General features: G+C 41.7%; 1 protein-coding gene and 1 long non-coding RNA gene across 4 annotated transcripts in view; one reads left to right on the top strand and one right to left on the bottom strand.

The window, feature by feature from the left end:
- LOC143370438 (opioid-binding protein/cell adhesion molecule) overlaps window positions 1–21,402 on the top strand; it is a 288,077-nt gene extending 266,675 nt beyond the window's left edge. For 2 of the 3 annotated variants that reach the window (XM_076815570.1, XM_076815569.1), the window contains 3 exons: window positions 8,731–8,914; window positions 16,009–16,151; window positions 21,133–21,402. In XM_076815570.1, coding sequence (XP_076671685.1) covers window positions 8,731–8,914; window positions 16,009–16,151; window positions 21,133–21,254 — 449 coding nt within the window. In that variant the 3' untranslated portion in view covers window positions 21,255–21,402. The remainder of the gene's footprint in view (window positions 1–8,730; window positions 8,915–16,008; window positions 16,152–21,132) is intronic. The other variant, XM_076815571.1, reaches the window with a different exon arrangement.
- Window positions 13,222–18,605, bottom strand: LOC143370449 (uncharacterized). Its single transcript, XR_013085620.1, has 3 exons — window positions 18,105–18,605; window positions 16,278–16,389; window positions 13,222–14,933 (listed from the first exon to the last, which is right to left on the bottom strand). It is a non-coding gene; the product is annotated as an uncharacterized LOC143370449 (long non-coding RNA).
- Window positions 21,403–21,721: the final 319 nt, after the last annotated feature.

Genomic DNA, 21,721 nt, shown 5'->3' with positions numbered 1-21,721 from the left:
CTTTTCTACAGTCGAAGCTTTGAGAGAACCCCTTTCCGCTTCACTCTTTTGACACCTGAGTCAGGAAACCCACAGGCGTCGGGGCGCTGAAAAACAAGGCGCAGAGGTATCGGGGAGAAAGGAGCACGTAACGGGGTAAAATGGAGTGGAATGTAAGTGAGGGAACAAGGATAAAGTGAATGGGAAGAACAAGAGGCGCTGTGTCAGTACATTCCGCGAGTGATCGGATAAATTGGGTTCGTTCCTCGGGTTTTTGCGGCGGGGATCGTTTAGGGGATAATTGAGGGTGAAGTGTTATAGTCGGAACGGATGGAGAGCAGAGGCGGCCGTTCGAAAAGAAGACACTAGGAGAGCGGAAGGACTTCATTTCGCTGGCTGGAGAAAGACCGTAGAATCGAGATACGTTGAGCCGTTCGGCGGAACACGAAGAGGTGGCTAGGGGGGCGGGTGGGTGGGAAAGTGGTACTTAGAGGTAGACAGGAAAATGGACAGCGCGCTTGGAAAATGTAAAACTACGGGAAGAACTTCATAAATGAAAAAGGAAGGGGTGAAATAAGAAGCTCGGAGGTAATAAAGGGGTGGGAAAAAAGACGGGCACGGAAGGTGGTTTCTCCTTGTTGACGTAATTTCCGAAGGTAAAGACACGAAATGCGGGGAGCACAGCTATCGCTAGCCAGCCAGCGGAACGGCGTTTCGCCAGCAGGGGAAAACAATGCCCGGGACGAATGGAATCGCGTTTACGTTAATTCGCGGCTCGCACGACTTCCCCAGAGTCTCGGCGGGAGATCGCTTTTTGAGTTAACAAGACGTGCTACTTAACGTAGTAATAGTACTTTGTTCGTGACTCGCAAGCACGCCTGTCTGCTTGAGGACACCCAAGAGCTCCAGCGCCGCAGTGTCGCCGAGTTTTGACTTTGATCTCCCGGCATTACTGATTCCGATGCAGCTCGAAACTTTTGGAAATTGCACTCGGAGATGCGCGACACTTAAAACGCTCCCTGAATACCACGACATTTCGACGTGAAACGCGGAGGGTCTCGGTGGTGGTGAATCCAGTGCACCATAATAATGAAAAATATTATAGCTGCTTTCCAGGACAGGAGTCGGCGAGTACACTTACAAGGGAACATCCCGAACCCGGAAATTCAAAAAATTCTGAAACTTCATGAATGTGTAGGGAATTTCCCCCTAATTACAACGCAATTTTTATTTGCTGCCCGAATTTACTCTAAGGGGGTGTAATTGACCCCTGAATATCCGGTTATTATCCGATTTTCTGTTATAACTCAAGAACTGTAAAATAAATTGTTTACCAAATGCTAGATCTAATTAAAAGAAGTGACTTTTGTCTTGAAACTTTTCTTCTATCTCTTACATTTCGCGAGTTATAACACAAAGTCGGAAACTAGCTGAATTTTCAGGGGTTAATTTCACCCCTTAGAGTGAATTTAGGCAGCAAACAAAAATAGCGTTGTAATCAGGAGGAAATCCCCTACATATTCACAAAGTCTCAGAATATTTTGAACTTTCCGGTTCGGGATCTTCCCTTGTTAGTTCCGTTTTTACACGAATTCTTTTCACACTAAATTTGCCCCTTTAAAGGGTTCCAGTTAATTGTAATTCTGAGCAAAAATATTCGTATTTATTTTTCTAGGAAACTCTTAGGGTCACGTTGTTCCTAGACAATTTTAAAAAAGTTGCTCTACTTCGTACAGATATTAGAAGACTGTCTGTGAAATCTTTGCCTTAGCCTTTGGGCAATAGAAAGAAACGGTTGATATAGATTCTCCTGGATTTCGAGCACAAAATAATTTTGTCATTCCTGGTGGCTCACCTAGATGAGAATCAGCTATCTTTCTCATCGGGTTTCAGTTCCGACCGCCTTCTCGACAGGGGATTACGTTTTAATCCCATATACCGCCATCCGGCCGAGCTGGTGTAAAACGTTTAAGATCATAACCAGATCATTGCCGCAGCAAATTCTCGAGAATTATCGAGTTTCCAGTGGATTTATCTTGAGCCGGGACAGCTTTCGGTGGTAAGAATTCGGACATTGTCCGCGGACCCGCCGTTGGCGTGGCGTCGGGCATTCGTCACCTTTTGTCGCCGGGGCTCCAGCCTGACCCAGCTGCGCCGGTTCGCGAGCGTACTACTTAGACGGCGGGTTAACAAATAGTTGGCCAGGGTGGCGATCAAGTTCTCACGGAACTTAGCGAACGTCACGCGGTTATAAATTAATTCCGGGGGGACGTTTCCAGCCACGGAGAGCAAACAGATGCCGTCGACTGGACGTATCACCGCTAGGAAAAACAGAGGCGGAATAGTTGGCGCTTCGTTACATTGTTTTCCTAAGGTATACACGGTGAATTTAAATTTGTAGCCGCGGCATGAACCGACCGCCGTGCATACATGTATGCGGATGGTCATAAAACAGTGGACACTTTCATAAATGCTATAAATTAGCCACGCTGAACATAAAGCTTCCCAATGCTCCCAGTTAGCTAATGGTAGGAGCTCGCTGCTAATGAAAACACCGCACTCCGTTCTATAACTGTTTGCATAAAATGCGCGCACCGTTGCGCCAGTTTTTAGAAGTAATTGTAAGCAAGTAATTGCGCGGGTTGTTTGAACGTGCGTGCGCACACGTAATAGCAAAAATGAGGTGCGTGGTGGAACTAGAATTAGGAAAAAAAATTTCAAAGTTAGAGGGGACTTTTAAGCCCCTTTCAACACAAATATTCGATGGATAGTTTGTGTTAGACACGAACGCGTTTCATTTCATATCCTATTTGTTGCAGCACTTCCGTGTACGTAGAACGTTTGTAAAAGATATTTAGTATGTATTTTAGCAGCGAAGGATAGATAAAATTTATCTTCAGTCTTGCATTATGATTTAGCGTATTTCGTGTAATTTTAATATTACGAAGGGGGAATAATTCGTATAAATGGAAGCAGATTTGAAAGATCTAATTATTTTATTATTTTTATCAATCGATTAAGACTACTTGACAAAATTTAAAGCGTCCTCCTGTTTCAATGTTGATTGCCATTGAACTAAAACAGATTTTTGTTTTTATGAAGAAATTTATATCGGTAAATAACTCGAGATGGGTAATTAAGGGATCACCATGTCGACTTTGCCTCCTGAAATTACAGACTTCGAATTATTTTTACGAATCAGAAAGACAGTGTACCTACGTCCCGAATCACAAGTTACCAGGATCTAAAGAACCAGACGACCCCCAAAGGTGTAAGAATTACGACAGGAAAGAAAGAGCAGATTCGGTACAAAATCGGTAAACATTGTACGGCCATGAATCAGTATCGACGTATTTAGACCGCCTGCGGGGCTTGGCGAAGGATTTCGTGGGATAATCTCGACGAAACCAGAACCGTATACCTACCATCGTCGAAGAACGAAATGCGCAGTAAAAATCAACCAGAGACGAGCTTTGTTACTACGTGGTAGTAGTAATAGTAGTAATAGTATGCAGTAGCGAATGTTACGCTCGAAAAAAGAGGGGATGTTCGACGAATGAATAAATGCGGCATAGAAGTGCACTACTCAATCTGAGGTACTTACACGAATTTCGGGGCGAGATAAAGTCGTGGTGACTTCGATATGCAACGACCTATCTTTTCTTGTCTTCCACTTGTCGCCTGTCTTCCAAAATCCCTTTCCCTTCTATGCATTTTCCCCAGATTCTTTTGCGGTTGGTAACATGCATTTCGTGGGCGAACTTGCCAAGTGTCGGTCTAAGAATGAGATATTTCGTGGATGTCAAAAATTGAGGGTGAAATATCGTTTCAGCGTTGAAATTCAGGATTACGGATGTTCCGCATCGAAGAAATTTCTAAGAGTGGAACGCCTAGTCGCTGGCTTTATTTCACGGTGATTTCTGTAAAAAGATTGTTACGAATGGAGATTGTTTCAAGGATATAGAAATATTGAAGGAGGAAAGGAACGTTCCTTCGTGCTTTGTTAAATCTATCTCGAGTTCCACCTGGAATTTTGCTTTATTATTTAGCACGGACTACTAAATTTACTTTGTTTAAAGAAATGCCTTGTGCACCACGCTTTGTAAAATTTTTTTCATTTGGAAGGAGAAACTTTTGTGGGAGATACTTTAGACTCGGCGTAGATTCGGACGCTTCTTCAAATTAATTAATAAACCTTTCACATTTTTAATTTTACGTACACCACCATAGTTTCTAATTTTCTCAAAATATTCTTCTTTTGTTGTGATAATTGCAGTCATTCTTAGATCTTTCGCTATGAAATATAATATGTCTGTTTTGTTTCAGACTAAAAAAAGTTAGTTCATCAGACAAACTTGGAAATAAGACCTCTTGTATGAAACATGTATTTTCACATCAATTTCTCAAAAAGGAGTTAAACCTATCTTGTAGTGTTTTGTGCCACTGGAGGTGTAATTTAACATTATTAAAGCGATGCCATCAAAATTTGCTTCAAGGTCAAAAATGGAAATATGCCCTTCTGTCAAAATCACTCTTCAAATGTTAAGTATTTATTATTTATAATGATAAAAGATATCATTATTTGAATAATGCCATAATTCCGATACCTCTCCATATTTCTACCAGGAACACAATGAATTCATTCCAGCGATGTGAACAGATCATAAAATCTGAGTCACTGATTTTTAGAAATTTTATAATAATTTCAGCATTTAGTACATTCTACAAAGAACAGAGACAATCACTTACAGTCCATAATAAGGTGATCTGATTTTAAGCATCCACATTATAATAAGACGGTAATACTTCATCTATGTATCTGTATAAACATTTTCACCGTTTCCACTGTCATGTACCCTTCTTCAGGGTCTTACATTTCATCCCTAGGTCTCAACGAGCCGTCTATAAATATGTAGTACCCGGGTCGGCGATAAAACCAATAAAAGCGTGCACTACCGTGATTTATCGTATTATTCGGCATTATTAAACGATGCCATTTGTATTCGTCTTGCAGTCCGCAGCTCGTACGCGCGGAAAATCGAGAAACCCTTGGAAAATCTACCGACCCGGAAACGTTCCTCCTCCCAACCACGCCACATGGGATTTCATTCGGTATTTCTACGTTCTTGGATCGCGGATGCTGCGCGATAAACCTCGCGTCTGAAATGGCGCGGAATACGTCAGATAAAAGATCCCGTCTAAATCGCGTCCCGCTCGTTAGGGCGCGTTTGCGCGTAAACAGCGCGCTGTCAATGGTTATTGGCACCGTGAGATATTAGAAGTAGGAGGCCTCGGCGTAATCTCATTTCGCTGCAATATCTAGGTCAAACGGAGCCGCGACAAAGAGATTACTTTTCTACGGGATCTGCTGAATTAGCTGCGTTATTTATCAGGCTCTATGTGTCGGGGGAATTAATGAAGCTTTATTCCATTATACAAGGTGCGGGCTAATTTCGCAATCATGAATTACTCTTACGTAATGTCGCATTGCACGGTCACGCGCATATCCGCGCTGCGTTTCGATATATCACGGCGAAGCTCCGATACGATTTTATATTTCACGCGAATGCAAATTCGCTGTTTTATGGCCACCCGTTCGCACATGCAGATTAGTGTTCTTGCCGGGGGAACATTGCATTTTCAATGTTTGGAAGAGAGAGGCATGCTTGTACTGTAATTTCAATTGTTCCTCGTTTATAATGCTGAATTAGAGGGCTCGAGGAACTGGATACAGTGGCGCCTGAACACGAGAAATTCAATAGTACCTATGGGATCAGGAACAGGGGCGCGAACTGTGTGGAATGTGTGGAGTATTCCACACTTCAGATTTTCCTGTGCGTGGAATTCCACGTTCAGGAATTTGGAAGGCATTTCACAGTTTATTATTTTTTATTTGTACCGTTTTTTAGGCTGTTGAAATTTGGTCTTTGAATTTGTACTCCCCTCTAACTCCACACCCGGGGAAAAATTCATCCGCCGACCCTGATCAGGAACTCCCCATAAGAGGGAGCCTGTAATGAGCGACCTCGGAGGGTTCGGTATTGGTGGAGTTGGTTAGGCGGCTGGTTTCTACGCAGAGGATCCCCAAGATCGTGGGTTCGAGTCCCCATCGCCCGGGGCCCTTTTTTCGTGGCTCCCGAGCACATAGGAATTACAAAACCTTAGGGATTCTTACAATAGTGACTGTCTCAGGGATTCGTAAAGCCTGATAGAGTTCTTTTCAGACTTGCAAAACTCTCGAAGACTCTTTCAGTGATTTCTGACTAAAGAGACACATACAAAGCGACCTTGAACTCATTGAGTCTAATATATAAATCGCCTGAGACCCTCAGTAACCCTAGAAATGTTCAGTTCAACTTCCAGGACTTCTAGAGTTCCCTAGAATTCCCTAGACCCTCAAGAGTCCCCAACATTCTTGGGACTTGCAGGGACTGCAGACTGGCAGAAAAATCTAACTCCCTTGCATCCAGGATTAAAGTCTCTGGCCTCTAAAGTGCAGCACCATCTTATTGGATTCGCATAAATCTGTGAACTCAATCAGAGAGCTGCAAACAGTTTCAAGAGTCTGCAAATTCCGGGCGTGTACGTATGCAGCGTCCAGAAATCTCAACATTAGATTTTACGAATTCTTTTTCATTCATATGTATGTGATTGTATGTTATGCACGCAGCATTGTTCATCCCTTTTGAGACGTCACTGAAGCTGCAGATTTATAATTGGGTAGAGTTCACAGAAGAATACACTGACACTGCTGTAGGAAAATTGAAAGAGTTTAATTAAAACTGTTTCATTGCCAATTAAACAGGAGAAGTTCACGAACCTGATCGACACATGTCAGACATAATGCGATTAACCGTAAGATCTCCAATCCCCTTGTTGATTTAATCAGCTTAAGTGACAGGGACAGCGAGTTTTCACAAATACGACTGCATTATTTAACTACCCGCAAGGGGATTCCGTACGATATCTACGGTGACTCTGTCTCTGGTTTAATTTTGAATGGATTATTTCTTGTGACACAAGAAAAGCTCTGAATTCTAATACTAGTTTATTAAAGTTGTATGGCGTGAGTGATGAGGAGCAGAACTCTGCTGGAGCTACGTGCAGGGTATTCGGAGTACTACCTAATGATCTGCTTCGTCGTCCGATATCCGGGACACTTGGGACGTTATAATAAAAAAGTTATTAACAAAACTTTATCTGTTATAAACGGAGAACGCAGTGCAGTAATGAAAGGAGTGAAGTTCTTGAGCTTTTTAAAGGGGATATTTTTACCATAATATTGTAGGGGACATTAACAATAACACAAATTCATGTATACGCATAAAAGTAAATTTAGTATTATAGTAAAAATATCGTATGGTTCGAGTTAAAAATCTTTTATTGAAAAAAAGTAATTCTCAGCATTTTCTTTAGAGCAATTTGTTCTTCGTTTGAGTCATATCAAGTTGTTTCAATATTGTGAAAACATGGAAGAAGTTGTAGAATAAATTCTCTACATGCAAGGCTTCGTTTTCAAGAAAAATAACTTGAAAGTTTCATCGAGTGCACGTGCATTTACTTCAACTTGACTTGTCTCACTACGGACAAGTAGTCTTCTACCCTGCAAGTATAAACACAAGGTTATAAAATGAAAGTATTTGTGCAAATTAGATCATTTTTTGCGGACTTATTGTTTTTATTTCACTTAAAATATCGTTGAAAATTTTGATTTCGCTGTTGAGAACGTATACTTAGTAGTCACACCTAATTCAAATTTCAGCTGTTATAATGCTACTGTAATCTTCTCCATTAATTGAGCAAGATTCAGACTATGTGTAGTAGTATAAATTAGAAACTTTGCATGAGTTCATGTAATGCGACGTCAGGGCGTATGAAATACAAGCTTCAGTAGAAATCTACCTGTCCCTAACCAGACAAACCGTGCCAAGCTAAATACAGGCATACTCGTTGAAACTTCAAAATCATTTTTCTCGAAACCGAAGCCTCACAATTTTTGCACAAAAAATTACCGTGTCCTCGCTTGTGCAACGAAAATACTTCCAAAAAACGATTTTGAACACTCAGTAAAGACATAATATTTTTCTCTTTCTTTTTAATCAAATTACATGCAGTCTCTTCTTTATCAAAATCATTATCAAGTTCAAACCATATACCGTCATATAACTTTGAACCTACTAATATAAAATATAATTACTCTGCATAACAAACAAACCCCTTTCCTTACTGCATAAAGGGTGGCCCACGTAACCTTGAACATCTAATATTTTAAGAACTACTGAATCAATTTTAAGCATCCTCTCTTTCGTGGATTCCATAGGTTCGCTGAAAACAGGAACTACAGCATGTGATGATGGATAACACACAGACCCAGGGCCTTCTCTCTGGAAATTCTTCAGGAGAAATATATGAGCGCGAATGGGATTTTATTAAGGCATCTCACTTCGAACTTAAAGCACTCGTAACTTTTGGCAAGCCACTTGCAAAGAAAAGTGTTTGAAATAAAAGTAGCTTGCTTTCGCATGTGGATTACGAAAATGATTGTATTTATATAGATTTTCATTAAAAAATTTGAAGTTACACTCCATTTTAACACCATACAGAATGATTAAACTTGATCTAGTATTTCCCAAGATATTAGCTGTTCAAGGTCACGTGGGTCGCCCTATATAAGAGAACGACTTACTTTAACCCTAAAGCTTGAAGTACAACAAGGTTCACGCTGCATCTGATGTCTCAATGAAATTTCAGCGCCGTCCGTCCAGATAGTGGACGCCCTGGGTGATCCCCTGAGGGACAAGTACTATGAGGCCGACAGCACCATCGAGCTATTGTGCGTCGTGCGTCACATAGCGATGCAAGTGCAGTACAGCGTCGTCCAGTGGCTCCACGGCAACCGAGTTCTCAACTATGACACGACGAGGGGTGGTATCAGGTGACCGAACCGCTTAAACCTTACTAACTTTCTTTCTGTAAGTAATAACAACTATGTGCCCCTGACGCTGTGCCAAACTTCCGGAACTTCCCGCGTTTCCCAAGCGAGGCCTTAAAGAAGGATCTTGAGAATTCCCATTCTCGCCTTCCTGCGTGATATCTATTTCAATAATGGCTCAAATCTGGGACACATAATATATATCGACTAGCATCTATTGTTCGAAAATATCTCAAGATCCTTCTTCAACCTGTAGGGCTATTAAGAAGAGTAATTCTTGGCAATTGCTTCTAAAAGAATTGGTTTTTGTATTCAAAATTAAATCGCCACGCAGTATACTGCGAAAGCCTACCACAGAATGGAACAAGTGGACCGCGTTCTCCAATTTGAAATCGATTCCTCGTGCAATTAGAACTGCTTCGAACATTCTGGTACTTTCAAATACGGCGGAAGACAACGCCAGGGGAGATCGAGTTACAGGTAATTTCCATGGAAATTTTCGGAAAAATGAATTCAGAGGGTGCGTTCGGGCGGATATTAAAGAACTGCAAAGTTCTACGATGGTTCGGTGTCCAGGATCGTGCGGTCCCCGAAACGATCACGGGCCAAACGTACTTTCTTCCGCGCAGATATTGAAGCGGGGCCAATTTTATGCTTCCTCGTGCGTCGCCGACTAAGTGGAATGTAGGGGGAATTCATTATCCAAGTTTCGCGTAATTTAAATCGCTCGCCATTTATTCCAGCCCCGTCCACTGTTGTAGCCGGTAGGACGCGTCAGCGTATGAATCGAAGGCAAAGTCCGCGCAGTTTATAAATTTAAATTACGAATGTAATTCGGAAAGCGGCAGCCGCGGAGAAGAACCCGGGAGAAGAAGAACAATGATACACGCCAGATGAGGGTGAAATATTTCATGGACCGCGCTAAAGTTTCGCGAATACATTACTGTTCATGAATTTTCAAATTTCTCCACTGATTCTTTATTTTCTTGCGTTTCCAAAACTCGAGACTTTGGTTCGCGATCTTCCGATGTTTTATGCGTATTCGAAAAAGTGTTAAGATAATTCCATGGAGCAACGTACACGCACAGGATTTTAAAGATAAATAGTTTCTATTGATATATAAAAAATAATAATTAGACACCAAAGTCACGTAATAATTTTACGAATAATATATATATATATCTACTTTCGTGTGTAATTGTTATTAGTTACGACTAAAGCTGAAGCAGCTAGGAAAAGCCTGGGAAAGCAGTTTCTATGGTAAAAACTGTAGCATGTATTTAAAATGTTGCTGGATTTGAAGCTCATGATGTAATTTAGCTTCTAGAGAACCTGGGGGTGCAATAAATCTCGCACTTACATCCCCAACGTTCCCCTATTTTATCTTTCGCCTTAAACACTCTAGAGCTCTAAAACCACCATGATCATCTAAATGCGAGTTCCCCTTGAATTTCCCCTAGTTCAGTACCCCTCCAGATTCTCCTTAACACTTTGGGTGGCGCAAGGCATCAAGAAATGCTCCTTCGAATCGGTCATAACTTCCTGAGCGATCACTTTCGCTGTGGAGATTTAAATCTCTGTATTGTCTGCCAAATGGATGGGCGAGGTTTTGGCAATGAAAATAAATCCAAATACGAGCTGTTTTTAATAATACCTCAGAATTCCATAGACCAGTTATACACTTTATATGAGTTATACTCATTGTCATCAGGAGAATCTCGCCGATCCATTGGTAATACTTGCACAAAGATCTACTAGAGAATATAGAAATTACAATTTCCATCACTAGATGACTACTGCGCGTGCAAAGAACCGCTGAGGCAGCGAAGTACAAAACGAATTTCTATCTTATTGTTGGTTTATCTTCAAAGTAAACCTGCAAGGACTCTCGGACAATACCTTCGATGCTTCCCAGAAAATACTAACGTGAAAGCACGTCGCAGCGCTGCGCGCAGGATGAAAATCCCGCCGTCAGTGAAAGTGCCACCTCGGAATTATCGCCCACGAAAACCACCCTGGGGCTAGATAACTCCATAACTCACCACGTCCCTTGAAAAAAACCTGAAAATCCTCTCTAGTCCTCTTCCAAGTAGATACCAGGCTCCACTCATGCAAGCAATATATTCATTGCACTATATCTCGCTGGTAAGTCGCCCCGAAACCAACCCCGCGCAATGGTTTCGATTGCAGCCTAAAAGGCCTACGCACAAGTGTCAGTTTCGCGAGGGTTCGATGCCGTCAGTGTCAGTGCCAACAAGGATCGTTCCTCTGTTTCGAAACGAAGCAGTTCACACTCGTCTGTGCCGGTCTCAGGACACTGAAACGAAGAGGCCGTTGACACTGACGGCGCTGCACTGCCGCGGAACCCTGTTTACGCGCGTGGTCCTTAAAGCCAGCGTTCCCGCAGCTCGCTGCTCCGCGGCCGATCGGTGCGCCGTCGTAACTCCACCATAAATCATGCACGATAGTCTGGTTGAACGCGAAACGACCGGCAGCGCTAAGGATGGCTTCGCGGCGCGCCATCGGAAACGGGATCGAGATACGCTCGTTACGCCGAAGTTATAATCCAATGTCAACAATTCGGGCTGCCTTTCCGCCTGATCCCCCAGCCACGTTGATTCGCGCCGTGTAAACTCCGACAGGCTTGAAAATGCGTGCCGTGCAGGGGAGCGGGCGCCGGAGCCCGGGAGCCTGATCGCGGAGGCAACGGTGAACGCCGCGGTGAGACACGGGACGCGAGGAGGTGGGTCTAGTCGCTAAAGCGCTGTCGACGGGCTGGCTCGACTGCTCGCCTAGAGGAAAGTTAGGCGGCGGTAAATGAAATTAGTTTGCCCTGTGCGCGGCGCGCATACCGCCGCTTATACACGTAGAGGCCTCTCGTTTCCGGAGCATCCTCGCCCCCCTCGCCACCCCCCAGCGACCACTTCACCCCCGCCGACGACCACGTGGCCCGTGGAAACCGCAGACCGTAAACACGTCGCCGCAGGAAGCGCCGTTTTGTCGCTCGTTATTTTTCTACGCGATATAACCGTCCGCCTACGGGGGACCAGTCGGTGAAACTCACGGCGGCAAGTTATTGTCGGCCCGATTACTTGGCGGTGACTTTTAATTAAGCCGGCTGAATGTTCGACGACCAGAACGGATATTGGCGTTCCGCGTGTCGCCGTTAGCGAGGGACGCGCTGATCGGCGCGGAACGAGGCGAAGAGGAAGGCTGAAGTGTTCTTTGTCGTTGTCCGGGGCAGGATGTACTTACGCTGCTCAAAACAATTAGAGGATCGCTGTACATGGACTGTATGCAAGCGGAGTGCAGTTGATTCTCGGGCACCAGCTCTGCCGTGGTAATTCGAAAGGGCGTATCTGGTCAGAAGGTGGTTCTGAGATAAATGACTTTTAGTAGTCTGTGCTGTGCCATTGGTATGCTGTATAAATCGGATTAGGTTAAATATTGAATCTGGATAAAAAGGTATCTGAATATTTGTGACAAACTGCCGTAAAAGATTTCATAAGCTCCAAAGGAAACTTTGGTAAATAAATCCAAAATCAGGCATCGATTTCAAATACGTCCGAAATATATAATTGTTATATCTTCAGTTTTAATACAGATATGGCTTTATTATTTAATATACATAGAGAGGAACTATTTTTCTGCTACCTGGTAGCAATAACTCAATTTAAGCGAAAGTTGCAGATACGCCCTTTCGAATTAACACGGCAGAGCTGCGCTCATACAGTGAAAGAGACGTTCCCACTTGAGGCGAATTTACACCGTTCACTTAGGTTGGACGAGATTTTGTTGTCTTTATATTTTCTTAACTTTCTGAATGCTCAAAACGGGTTTCCGAATTACCATTGTTCTTTTCTTTTTATTTCATTTTATTTAGAGTTATTAAGATTATGTAATTGTTAGTAGGTATTATGTGCTTATGGTTAGGCTTATTAATAGTTGCTACTGCTGCCTCGTCTTCACTCTTATCTTAATTTCTGTATATGTATTATATCTTCCACTTAGTGAGTAATGAAGTTGTAATAATAATAATTGGAATTTTAAGAATTGTTTTGTTTTGTGTGAATTGAAATGTAATAGGGCGCAGGTGAAATTAGGATGGTTACTCCGAATTTTAGGATAATGGTGACTCGGATAGTACCTGTAATTTGTTTAGAAAGATTTACCTGACGCGGAATGCTAAAAGAGCTGTTGAGAAGGTATTCACAGAATTATAACAAACATTTTTACGCCACCGGTTTATACTCCGGTGGAGGAATTGTACAAATTATGGATTATTCAGTTGCTTTTATCCTGACAATAGTGCATAAACAGAAATCTGTACGATGTTGCTGTGTCAGACAATTCTAATTTAATTAATATCTCATTTTAAAAAATATGAAACTTGGTTTTTAGTGCTCTAGACTAACGGGCCCCCTTAATTAATTAGCATTAATTAACACATCGCGACAGTGAAAAAATTAGAATTTTCATTCATAATTCTGCTCCCTGAAAGTGCTCCACCGCAACGGTAATTTGTGGCTTGAATTTCCACAACTGCCACACCCACAGATAGAATCTCAGATAAATTAAATTAAATCTTCAAGCTGCATTTTGCAACATGCAATATGCAATATTTTCCGCCGAAGTTACCATTCTTGATATAGAGGAGATTCGGAGCAAAGAATAAAAACTCGTTTCGTTGTAACGACTTTCCTTCGCCCTCAAGTTACGCTCCGCAAAGGATCAATCTTAATTCGTCAGCGTGCTGGGCTTAATTTGACTTAATCTTTCTGTAAAAAGGAACGTATTACTTTCGCGAACATATTAATTAATTTCCCCCGCATTCCGTTCGTCGTTGGAGAAACGTGATCCATCATCCGACCGCCAACCACTTACGGTTAATTAGCTACATAAATAAAATTACTGATAAACCAATTTGTTTCTCTAAGTTTACAACGACTGCTTAAGCGTAATTTCAGCTAGCACGAATACCTTGCAGTTGAAACGAATCACGTCCAGAGTTGTAGGATTTAACTTCCCCTGAAAGTAATTAAAAAAAATTCCATCTACCTCTTTAATTAAAATTAATATTTGCATTAACATACCACCCTTATATTTGCACTGAAATGCCGTCATAATTAAACATGTTTAAATTCACGATAACTCGATGTCACCCGAATTTAGGAATTTCCGAACACGGTTCCCTTCGAATTCCTACAAATTACGAAATTATAGTGTCCGTTTCATCTACCACGCTTGACGCAAATTTAATTTATTTAATGCACTTAGACATTTCCTTGACTTTTCCGATGCTGCATTATCCGTTTAAATTTATTTCATTTCAGTTGTATAATTTCAGAACGTGTAATTGGCTTTCTATATACTGGAAGCATTTCCCTCTTAGAAGTAACGAAACTTCTTAATTTGAAGGGGGATGCTTGAGGACAACGAAATAATCACGAAGCATTTTCAACTTTAATATAAATTGTACGGACAGATACCTCGTGAAACACAATTTTAACTTGCGCGGGAATTATTCGAATCGATACGCTTCGTGGAAAATATGGGAATAGAGATAATAGCTGCCATGATGAAATTAGTCCTGCACAGGGACGCGCGAACAGCGCAGGGATTCAATCTCGTTTATTATGCACTCGTCGACTACGGGGGTGATTTTTCGTGGCATTAAAATTACAGAGATGCGTCGTGGACAAATCTACGCTGCTCTGTAATGCTAACTCGATTACTTAAGCTAGTATACGTTCCGTTCCTCTGCCCGTGACGCAATTAGTAAAACGGGGGAGAGCGGGGAGGTTCAAACGAAAGCAAACAGCAGCGGGTGAAAAATGTACCGGCTTGCCGGTTCATTAACTAAAAGAAACCAGGCGAAAATCGAGGTTTCTTAACGCCGTGGATCAACGAGCAATCATCCTGGAAGCTGCACCCGAGCCAAGATAACGAACGTACAAATTGCAGTAGTGGAAACTTTTTCAATTAAAGGCCACACCCTACCCTCTGTCGCGGGCAGAGTTAACTGAAACAGGTGTTATGGCGTTTACCGTCAAGTTTAAATAAAATTTCCTATTACGTTCCTTGAAAAAACTGTGCAGAGTGTAGAACTAAAAGTGTGCAAGACAAATTGCATATTACAGATGTACCATATTTACACTTTTGGAAAAAATGCGTTCACACATAGGAAAATTCTGCTTAAGGGGTGGTTTCGTTCTGGAGCCCTTAAGAAAGGTGATCTTCAGTAATTAATTAAAAGAAAACTATCACAGATAATTTAATTACAATTTTTCATTGTATTAAGAATGTCTTGAACTATAGAAATATATTTTTTGTAATTAATCATTGCAAATGGCACTGCGGACTCGTTGAAGCGGAGGCGTCAAAAAATTCATCGAAAACGGTGTAATTATATTTAGAACCATTCGTTTCTTCAAACTTGTCCTTCGCCAGCAGTTTGTTTCTTCGGTTGCCCCAAGGGGAAATTGAGAGGTGGGTATATCTAATGGGTCCTCTCTTGCTGGAACGATACACGGGGATTTATTAAAACCTGGGAGCAATGGGGGATGAAAGCGGGATCAAAGGCCGCGCGTTGCGCCACGCGGTAAGGAGAAACAGCAAAGGGAATAAATCCCCCCGTGATATAATCCCGACAATTAATAACAATAAAAAAAAAAGGGACAGATAGATGAAAAGGCAGACGCGATTGAAGAGCAGTCGTTATCCCTGAGCGCACTCTCCTCGCTTTGCGCTCCTCCCCAGACGCTATGAAACGTAACTCGAGAATATTTCATAATCCCCCTCGCTTTTCGAAACGGGCAAAGCCTGGATCGTTGAAGGAGAAACGAAAACGAAACGAAATGTCCATTTCGCCGCGTGCGTCAGCTAAACCCGTGTCGTGTATTAGGCGTACAATGCAGGGGGATGGGGGCTGGAGCGAAGAGGAGCGAGAATAAAAATCCGCAGTGCAATCTCTCAAAGAATGGGATCCACTTTTCGCGTATGTTCCCCGGCCACTATCCCCTCCCCAAAAAAAAGGAACGTTTGACGGGTGTGCCGTCGAAAATTGAAATTTCAACATCCTGTCTCGTATGCTCCAGCGTGAAAACGGACCTAATGGAAGAGGGGGCCAATTCGACTCTCAGTATAGCGAGGGTGGGACCAGGTGACAGCGGGAACTACACGTGTCATCTCACCACGATGCCTGATCAACCCGCTACAATTCACGTGCACGTGCTGAACGGTGAGAATGAACATTTTTCCGTCGATTCGCGACGAGGTTACAGAGAGTCCGGAGACCCCGCAGGAATTAGAAACTCAATATCCAGTTGACGCAAAGCCATGAAACAGCTTTGCCGAACATAATTACAGGCGTATAAGTAGCTTGTGGAGTTTCATTTCGTCCACGTTGCAGTGTCTCGTTTCAATTTCCCAGCATGCCCACTGCGGGTGAAACATTTTCCGAGCGTTACAACCTGTCTCTGCAATAATACAGTTCTGATTACTGGCGATGAGAAAGCGCCATTGAAAATTTAAATATAGCTTTGCACAGGCATGTTTAGCAATAGCGAAGTTTACCGAAGAAATTAAGGGGACAGGCTGGCAGTGGCGGATTTAAGGACAAACGCTCAGCTGGCAAACGTTCCGGGACACCCTGTATACGTGACAGAATTACAAATAAATCTACGCGCGTGTGGTATGAAAATTAGGGGAAACAGAAAAAGATATAATGTTTTATATAATCATAATTTTTTTGGAAGAGGGGGACCTACTGGGCGGGGCATCGGCCGTCCGTTAAATCCGCCACTAAGGGGGTGGGGGTGGGGTTGTGGAAAACAAAATAGTTTGTATAAAATCTTTGGTTAGATCGCCTGCCAACCTCAAATCTCATCATCGTTATTTCACCAAAATTTTGCGCTGTGCAGTGGAGGGAACCTATTCCATCTTCCCAGTGGGCATGCGCATTAGAAATCGCACTATTGCTCAGCATAGTCGCACATTAATATTATAGTCTAGTTATGTGATGCGATAGATTTCTACTTTTCTCATATTACCGAACAAAAGGGTGTTTTAAATGACACGTGTGCTACCATTGTTGGTTGCTGAGTAAGCCAGCAGATCCCCAAAATTCTAATCGGTGGATTTAAAACTCTCTCAACTTGCACAGTACCTTGACATGTATTACCGAGTATAGCAGAGTGCATGAAAGTTAAATGTTCAAAAGCACACCCCAAAATGACGTTTTACTTGTTATCTATTATTGAAAATATTTCAGAGGAACGAGTACAAGTTTTTAATGTTTAGTTATATTTTATAATCAGATAGTAATGATAGATTGTGTTTAAGAATTCACATTCTATTATATGTGTACTGTAGTTTTATGAGTCACACGTGATTATTATACTTCACCACAATCTCGAAACTTTTACGGATATTTTGGCAATTACGAAAACAAGACACCGAAAGCGAACTCTCGCTTGTTGTGTCCGATTTAACCGAGTACATGCCGTAACTCATGTTTCAGCAGCGTTTATGGCATCGTGCCGGGTCAGTTGAAATTTTCATTCTCGCTGTTTTATACTTTATACCGTTCCAACGATTTACTACACGTCACGGATTCTACTGTTTTTTGAAACTATAAAATTTTTGTCGATTTCATATAAATTATGAAAGAAATTTGGGTATTGTAATTTGTTAATATTATTACATTTGTATGACATTTGTGTGATGCATTTGCTGCTGCACGCGTAAACAATTTATTGAAATGATAGATTAAGTCTTTTGTATGTGTTAAATCATTTATCTTGTTTCTACGACTCGTGCAGCATTCTTTTACTGCAGAGTTCTACTTTGGAACAGCATTCAAACGAAATGTATAAATTTCATAATATGGAGAAATTCAGACTTTGAAAGAATTTATATTTTATACATTTTAGGACAGTCCTGTATGCTTTAATAATGTCGAACGTGATTTGAAGTAAAATGTTCCAATTAAACAGACGTTAATGATGGGGTTTCAAATGAAGATAAATAATTTAATATAACGCAAAAGTAATATGCTGCTGTTTGAATAATTGATTGTATAAACAAACGACTGCAGAGATACTACACATCCATTAGTTATATGCTTTAGGTATAACGACTGTTATGTGCATTACCAAAATCAAATTTTGCAAACATAATTCTATTTATATACATATCAATTGTCTTCCAGAGATAAAGCGTTAAAAGAACATTAATGTATTTTTAGTTTAGAGGTTTACTACGATTTGCTTGCTGTAGATTATCACGCTTCCCTGATGCAAGCACAAATTAAACTTGGTCAAAGCTCCTGTGGTGTTGGCGTGTGAGTTGCTCCGTCAGAGAGCTTAATAAGTCCCACGGCTTCACGTCCACCGTCCCAAGTGTCCGCGCAACAACACTTTAATTAAAACTTCCGAATTCTTTTATTTACCTCCATTTAATCGAAAGTTTCAAGCTGAGTTAATTTCCGCTAAACAGGCGAAACGATTTTTAAGATACGTCACATCAAATAATTAATAATCCACTAATGTAAGCATCGTCTGGATATATTCCTAAAGTCTCGTAATGCCAGATGATCTTCACATTTCTTTCAAAAGCCAACAAGAAGCTTCAGAAGCATCTATTTCACTTCATAAGTAAGTGTAAAGATAATAATAAAGTTATTTGAATCTTCTGCAAATTATTATAAATTATTTAAGGATTTCAGTTTAATTAATAAAATACTTTAAAGTAAGGAAACACATATCGGCCAATACTTTTTGGCAATGAGCCGATGAAATCTATTTAGAAGTTGTGACCAGAGTAATGTTAAGGGGTCACGAAAAGCGAGCGCCTGCAATCTTTATAACGCTGTCAGAATGAGAGTCACGTGGCCACATTAAATATCATGTAATATTTATGCATAGTATGCTTAATTGCAGGTGTGCGTGACGAAAGAAGTAAGCGAAGTATCAGGGAACGTGGCTGTGCCGAGGCTGCCATAAAATTATAACAATCTTATGTGCAATACACAGTGAAACTGATAAGATAAATGAAAGTTATCGCGACGAGTAAAATATTGCAACGTAAAAATAACGTCCGGTGCATGCATTAAACTGGAATGTTTATTAGCGATCTAATAAACGGCGCGTTGAGAAATAAATATCGCCGTAGAAGCGAAAAAGGATTTGTTTGTAAAATTATTATATTACTTAATCTTTGAATGCCTCTAATTTTTGTAAATGGGTGAAAGACAGATACCAGTGATCTTCCAAATTATAAAAGTGAACTTGTAATCTTATTACAGTTAATTCAACACTGGATAGTTGAAGAAATTTTTAGAAATGACAAAACTGTTGTGAAATTAATGCCTGGTTTCGTATAAAAATATGTGGTTAAACTGAATCGAAAAGTATTCATTTTTAGTATTCTTTTTTATTTATTTTATTCTTAATAATACACTACGTAAACAACACTTCAAAAAATTAAAGATTGCTATTGGAAAGTCGTACCACGCCTTTCTTATCCTTCTTGCCTCAAATGACTTTCACATACTTCAATCTTCATAAAATTATTTAATACGACAAATATTTAAAAGAAATATAAAAGCACAATATTCTGGATGAAAAGCAACATCATTCTCGCACGTTGCCACCTTAACATAACAAACGAAGTAAAATAAATTACTTTATTAAAAGAATTGCTTTTCTTTAAATAAAAATTGCTAAAATAATACGCCCTAACGTATGAGCTAACAGCGTCACATCAATTCGCGTTATTCAGTAAATCCATCTCGGCCATAGGCGGCAATTTGTTCCATTTTTATCTGAACGGAGCATGTACTCGGAAACTATACACCAGACTCCCGCATACATAAATCGTGTACAGACGAGTTACGTTGGAAGTGAGCAGACGCCACCTAACACACGTCACTCGCACTCATCTAGCTTTTACAACAAAACCCCAAGCACCCTTGCGTAGTTTGCAGAACAGATATGGCGAATTCGTGAAATCCAACAGGCAGCGAAGGTGGTGGCGCACTCGGCCATTAGGAGTCAAGAGCCCAGAGATGCATTCATCAAAGTTTTTGGACGGGATCTAGTAAATACTTGCATATCTCGGGCAGACCAAGTTGGAGGCACGCCCTTTGAACCTGCGGCGCCCTCTATGAGTAAAAACACGTCTGGCAGTAGACGTAGCAACCTGCTCGAGGCCCACTCAAGTAATATTCAAAACAATACCCTTGAGGGTATGAGCCTAGTTATGCCGAAAGCTATTACATTGTGCTGTCAGAAACATAGGAATACATATAATAAAAATTCCAGGAACGTAATCGGCATACTTTGTCAAAACTAACCAGGAGAGTTTCCCAGGTGTCCGCCTCCGATTGCTTTGGTTTTTGGATATGTTTTAGAGGACCGAAAAATAAGAAATACGTGTCTTCATTTTGGCCCGTTTGACCCGTAATCGGCTAACTACTCATTTGAGAGACTATAAACGTGTAAGAAAGTTCATAAAATTCTAAAAAAAAAACCTTAGACATAATTTATTTTTTATGACCTCCCATCGCTACTGACAATGAGAGGTGAACCACCCCTTGGGTAGTTTACCCCCTAATAACGGTGACTGGTAACAAAAACATCATCCATGCAGCAAGTTATGAAACAAAATGACATTTATATCAAGTTTTATTCAACACAACTTTGTACCCCTTATGAACTATGAGGGGTGTCTTTCTATTTTGGCCAATTTGCATGACCCTAAACATGCAAATTGGCCGAAATAGAGAGACAGGCATTTCTTATTTTTCGGTCCTCTAAAAGATATCCAAAAACCAAAGCAATCAGAGGTAAACACTTTGCACCCTCCACTCACCAACCTAAGTGGGGCTCAAGTTACTCGCTGCATCTCTGCAAGGCACAATACCAATGCCCAAAAACTACGTTGAATGCACCCGATGGACGTTGAAGTCCAACACCCAAATGCTCCTCCATTTTCGACCCCTGCTGCTTTTAACTCTTAATTCCCCAAATCCCTTCCACCAACAATACCCTCGAAGCTATCACTTTCTCAAGCTCTTAAGCACAACCCAAAGTATCCTCCCAATACCTACCCCACAAATTACACATGGTCATATCCGTTTCAGCAGCTACCCTCGAGCACTCGGCAGGGTGGTGCAGTTGAAAGCTCGCAGTGTTTGAGTGTACGTAACGGTGTTTCAGGAGAAAGCTTAGCCGAGCTGCATCACGGAGGCGCAGAGGGCGTCGGGATGAGCTGTGCATGCAGATCGCTGCTCCTCCTTCTGTCCGTTCTCCACGGCCGGATACAACAGGTGCTCAGATGAAGGCCCGACGACGTTCACCGCCTCCCGGAAAGGCGCGAGACGGGCACGTCGACGCACCGCCACGACGTCGGACACAATCGTCGGCACAGCGTCGCGACACAATACGAACTTTTATATTATCGTTGAGGAGCGGGCGTAGCGGAGTATTTGCGCGAACAAGGGATGGAGGGGGAGGGGAAAAAAAAACGGACGAACGAGAGGAGTTGCGAGGGGAGATAGGCGAAAGCGAAAAAGGGGGCTGGAAGCGTTGCGAGTGAGTGGGCCGCGAGGGAGGGGAGAGGTTGGCAGCACTGATCCAGCATTGTTCTTGGCCCCGATTGAAAGTGACTCTTTCCGCGTCGCTGCGCGACAGTGTCTCCATTTTACCGCTGATTCTTCCTGTCCAAGTCCTGGCTTGTGAAGCACGTCGACTTTTACACCTTTGTTCTTTTAGGTACTTTCACGGCGTCTTCTATCCCGAGGGACGG

The sequence above is a fragment of the Andrena cerasifolii genome, chromosome 6 (assembly GCF_050908995.1).
Source record: "Andrena cerasifolii isolate SP2316 chromosome 6, iyAndCera1_principal, whole genome shotgun sequence".
NCBI lineage: Eukaryota > Metazoa > Arthropoda > Insecta > Hymenoptera > Andrenidae > Andrena > Andrena cerasifolii.
The sequence above is the reverse complement of the archived record's forward strand: the minus strand, read 5'-3'. Positions and strand labels throughout refer to the sequence as shown.